Raw genomic sequence first — 5,000 nt, forward strand, 5'->3', positions numbered from 1 at the left:
CATCATGGTGGTGAAACAGTAAAGACCTGCCGTGATGCACCTTCGGCTTCCTCTGCATGAAGGACGTGTTCCGCGCTCGTCCTGCGGTCCTCTCAGGATCTCTGTCTTCGAGTCTCGTGTCGGGCTGACCGCGAGTCTCCCGTCAGAGCGGATTTAGCCGCCGTCTGCTCACTTTAACCCGACGTAGGCCTTTGTGACGGAGACTGAAGCCGGCGTTGTCTCAGATGTGGTGTCCTGAGCAGCCTGTAGTTAGAGTGAGAGCTGAGGTCCTGCTGTGGCAGAGCAGTGATTGACAGCGCCACCCGTCTGTCTGCTCCGTCACGTCAGCATCCTTTAAAGCGACAGACCACCTCTGATCTTCTGCCGCTCCTCTTCTCCCTTCTAATCATCCATCTTTTTTCAGTGCTTCCTCTTTCTTCCACGCAGACTGCGACGATGTTCAGAGATGAGCAGGACGTGAAAGCACCTCCTCCGCCGCTGCGTCTCCTGCTGCCAGTAAACGCCAAACCGTTCCTGACGCTCATTTTCCTTCCAGCCCTCCACATCTATACATATCATCATCTATATATGTACACACTCTAGTGAAGAGCAGCTCATATGGGTGTCAGGATCAGGTCCTGACCAGGATCAGGTCCTGACCAGGCCGATCTGTTCTCCGGCCTCTTGTGAATTCAGTGGACGCACGAGGCTGAAGGTGAGCCGCTGGTTTGTCCTCCAGCTGTTTTGTGGCTGTAAAGTCTGAAGGAAGCAGCAGCGACGAGTCAGTGAAGACCTCCAACAGCAGCAGGGACGGACAGACAGAGGACAGCTCGCATTAACGCTTCTCTCTGTCTCTCTCTCTGACTCTCTGTCCCTGTCTCTCTGGCTCTGTCTCTGTCTCCCAGGTTTCCTGTCTCACCCATATTGCCTCTAACTATTTGAACGCGGGGATGGAGGCGAGGCGCTGGGGGACGGCCCACGGGAGCATCGTACCTTATCAGGTAACTCCCCGAATGTCTCTCTGTCCCTTTATGTTAGACGTGTCCTCGTAGGCTGACTCGTGCTGCGCAGCACAGACCTAGACCTGGTCCAGCTGCCTGGCTGGCAGAAGGAGCAGCTTCAGGTTTAGCTTGTCCAGTATGTCGTGACTTCACATGTTATCTGTTACTGAGCAGTAAATGTAATCTAGTTACCAGAAGTAACTGTAACTGTCACAAAGATCCTAAATCAACTGTCACAATTAACTGAGACGTCCAGACAGTCAAAGACAACTATTTCTACAAAGAACGATTACATGTCTGTCTATCTGTCCGTCTGTCTCTCTCTGTCCGTCTGTCTGTCCGTCTGTCTGTCTGTCCGTCTGTCTGTCTGTCTGTCTGTCTGTCCGTCTGTCTTCCTGTCTGTCTGTCTGTCTTCCTGTCTGTCTGTCTGTCTGTCTCTCTCTCTGTCCGTCTGTCTGTCTGTCTGTCTGTCCGTCTTCCTGTCTGTCTGTCTTCCTATCTGTCTTCCTGTCTGTCTGTCTGTCTGTCCGTCAGTCTGTCGGTCTGTCCGTCCATCTGTCTTCCTGTCTGTCTGTCTGTCTGTCCATCTGTCTGTCTGTCTGTCTTTCCGTCTCTCTGTCCGTCTGTCTTTCTGTCTGTCCGTCCGTCTTGCTGTCTTTCTGTCTGTCCGTCCGCCTCTCTGTCTGTCTTTCCGTCTCTCTGTCTGTCTTCCTGTCTGTCTGTCTGCCTGTCTGTCTGTCTGTCTTTCCATCTCTCTGTCTGTCTGTCTTTCTGTCCATCTTTCCGCCTCTCTGTCTGTCTTTCCGTCTCTCTGTCTGTCTTTCCATCTCTCTGTCTGTCTGTCTTTCCGTCTCTCTGTCTGTCTTTCCGTCTCTCTGTCTGTCTGTCTTTCTGTCCATCTGTCCCTTCGTTTCCCGTCAACCGTCTGTTGACAGAGAAGAACGTCCCCGTTTCGTTACGATGGTCCTGAGAGGACAGGATGTTCTTCAGGTGTGTTTCAGCTGTTGGGGAGCTGTCGAATGGCGGCGCTGCAGCGGTTAAAGGTGCAGCTGCAAGCGTCAACAGACCAGGAAGTCGTGGATCGTTTAGGAGAAATCCTGAAAGTTGACGTGAGTGTTGAGGGAATAAGAGAATAGGAGGCGCTGGGAGACACAGAGACAATTATAAAACGATTAGAGACGATTAGTGTCAGTCACTTTGGGTGTTTTAATGCTGGGGTGTCACACTGTTTCCATATGGAAGTGGTTTCCTCTTCTCTCTGTTGTCCCTCATTATCTTCTCGTGTGTCTCCGCAGCCGACCGGCTCTTATCAGACGCCTCGTATCGCTTTTTGTTTTCGGCTTATTTCTGGGACGTGTTGATCCTTTCGAGGTGCGTCAGGTGAATGTTTGAGTTTCCCACAGACGAAAGCACCAGATTCCACAGATGAACTGGTTTTTAAATGAACACATGATATTAGCTTCCTGTTGAGAAATGAGCTGCAGGAGAACGCGGTAGTTAAGTTCTCCTCCTGCGTCCTCGTCTCTCGTGTCGCGATCGCATTTTTAAGTTCATTAAAAACATAAGAGACTCAAATAAAACACATGTCTCGTCTCCCTCGGCGTCTCTGTGGTGTCGTTAAAGCGTGAATTATCTCCTTTCGGCACGGCACGAAAACTGAAAGCACGCGGGGGCGTCGCCTCGTGTTTCACAATAAGAGCATGGAGCAAAACGCAGGAAGCACTGAGACAGTTCAAATACAGCATGCAGCTGAAGCAGGCTCGATGCAAAATAAGATTCTGTTGACCACGTCGTCGTCGTCATCGTCATCATGGCTGCCAGTTCACTGGGAGTTTTTTGTATCTTGGCTCTGTGAGGTGGAGTCTGCCTCAGGTGTCTGTCCAGTGTCATCAGTATCTGTTACCACACCTGACAGTGAAACGTCACCTGTCACATGACCTCAGAGAGACAGCTGTCGACGTGTGACCTCAGGTTAAAGGTCGACGACATCCGTGGTCAGATGCTCAGCTTCGTGTTGGGACGGCGCGTCGGTTCAGATCTGCTTCGGCTCAGGCTGAAACACCGCCGGGTTAGGAGGCGTTTGAAGTACCTGGAAAATGTCCCGATACCCGGTTTATGGACGGACCCGCGTCAGATACAGGTCCCGGTAAACTGAACTAGACCACTTTGCATCTGTGCTTTGCAGAACTGCTGGACTGACGGGAGGGATTTAGAATAAGTTGTGTTATGAGAGTTGAGACAACAGTTTCAGAGAAGACTGAAAAAGCGTTCTCCACGTTTGCTCCCTTGCTTCCCCTGGTCCGCTGCGTCTAATCTGCGTTCAGGTCGACAGACTGAATGGATGACCTCGAATGTTCAGGAAGTGGAACAGGAACAGGAAGTGGTTCGTAGCCCTGAGAGCCACGTCCTCTGACTGGATTCAACCTGAGTCCTCGGTCTGCTTCGCATTACTGACTCTGAGGGAACGGAGACGTTACTGTGTTATTACGGAGCTTCATAAGTCACATGTGCACATTAACCCATCACACACACACACACACACACACACACACACACACACACGCACACGCAGATAAACCGTCAGCTCCGCCTGATGTTTCGCTCAGCGGCGGCTCGATGCTTGTGGTCGACGTCTCTCACCAGCTGGCAGCATTATTGTCCAACGCTCGGGTCTAATCCTCTCGTGAACCGCCTTGCCCACAATGCCGCGCCCCCCCCCCCCCCCCCCCCCCCCCCGGAGATGAAAGCGGAGCAGACGGGCTGACAGTTGAAACAACAGAATTATTGGTGTTTTGCGGTTGTGGCTTTGCGAGGAAGATATTAGAGCTGAAGAAGTCATCCGTCCCCCGCCGACGCTTTGAAAGTTCACATCTGATTTCTGAGACGGGTCAATTCAAATCTCCCAAAACGGAGACATGCAGCGTGTCAAAGACGAGACACATGAGGGAATCACTGCAGGCAGGAAGGACAAGCTCAACTCAGACGCTAAAGACGCAGAAGAGCTGATCCCTGCCCGCAGAAGAAATGAAGATTTTTAATGAGAAACCAGATATTCTGCACTGCAGCCGCATTATGTCAACACACCGTAAGACGGTTCAGCATCCAAACAAACTTATTCCAGAGAGGTTTCACCTCTGTCCATTACATTACTTAAGATAAGATAAGATAAGAGAAGATAAGATAAGATAAGATAAGAGAAGATAGACTTTATTAATCCCCCGCCGGGGGAGTTCAGAAAAGTTACACGAGTGATAAATGGACTGTATTTCTGTAACGTAGTAGTGTGACGACCACTCAAAGATCATTTCCAGCAGAAGCCTGCATTCACACACACACACACACACACACACACACACACACACACCCCTGCGATGGTGGCTACGCCGCTCTCAGCTCACTGTCAGCGTTAGACTGCCGAGGCCGGGGATCGAACCCCCTGCTGCACCTCCTGAGCCGCAGCCGAACCGTTACATGTGAACTCGTTAATAAATGCTAAATGTTTGTTTGAGTCTGTGCAGAAACACGTTATTCTTTGATTTTTGAACAGTGATGTAAGTTTCTTATCGCTGAGCTTTGTCATCGTTGGGTGACGACGATTCCAGTTAAATTCTTTTAACGCACGTTCAGTCTGTTAATTGTTGAATGTCTGTTTTCCTGAAGGGACTCGGTCTGAATATTGTGATTAATGAACACATCGGCAGGAAGTGAGACCTTATTCACTTGCATTCAAATGTTAGATGATATAAGATGAATGAAGCTGATGAAGCTGATGAATGAAGCTGACACACGTTTTACATGTCAGTCATCACATGAATTTGTCACGTGAGGTGTAAGTAAACCACACGCTGGGGGTTTCGCTCTGTGTTTGGTCTCCTCCAGCTCTTCAGCCGCTAAATGCCGCTCTGTGTTCAGCAGCTGGACTCTGACTGAGTGTGTCTGCTGGTTGCTGCTTTCGCTCGGCTGCCTGGAAACACTGCGACCAATCCAAAACTACGAGCTAAAAGAGGCTAAAAGGCTCCG

The 5,000-nt window shown here is 50.3% G+C and overlaps 2 protein-coding genes across 5 annotated transcripts in view; both read left to right on the top strand.

Moving 5' to 3' along the window:
- LOC121623616 (NACHT, LRR and PYD domains-containing protein 3-like) overlaps positions 1 to 5,000 on the top strand; it is a 377,011-nt gene that overhangs the window by 198,827 nt on the left and 173,184 nt on the right. The gene's annotated exons all lie outside the window — the stretch shown is intronic.
- The window catches only part of sugct (succinyl-CoA:glutarate-CoA transferase), a 56,781-nt gene that overhangs the window by 9,318 nt on the left and 42,463 nt on the right, over positions 1 to 5,000 (top strand). For both annotated transcript variants that reach the window (XM_041961005.1, XM_041961006.1), the window contains exon 9: positions 885 to 980. In XM_041961005.1, coding sequence (XP_041816939.1) covers positions 885 to 980 — 96 coding nt within the window. The remainder of the gene's footprint in view (positions 1 to 884; positions 981 to 5,000) is intronic.

Source organism: Chelmon rostratus, chromosome 20 (genome assembly GCF_017976325.1).
Source record: "Chelmon rostratus isolate fCheRos1 chromosome 20, fCheRos1.pri, whole genome shotgun sequence".
NCBI classification, from domain to species: Eukaryota; Metazoa; Chordata; class Actinopteri; order Chaetodontiformes; family Chaetodontidae; genus Chelmon; species Chelmon rostratus.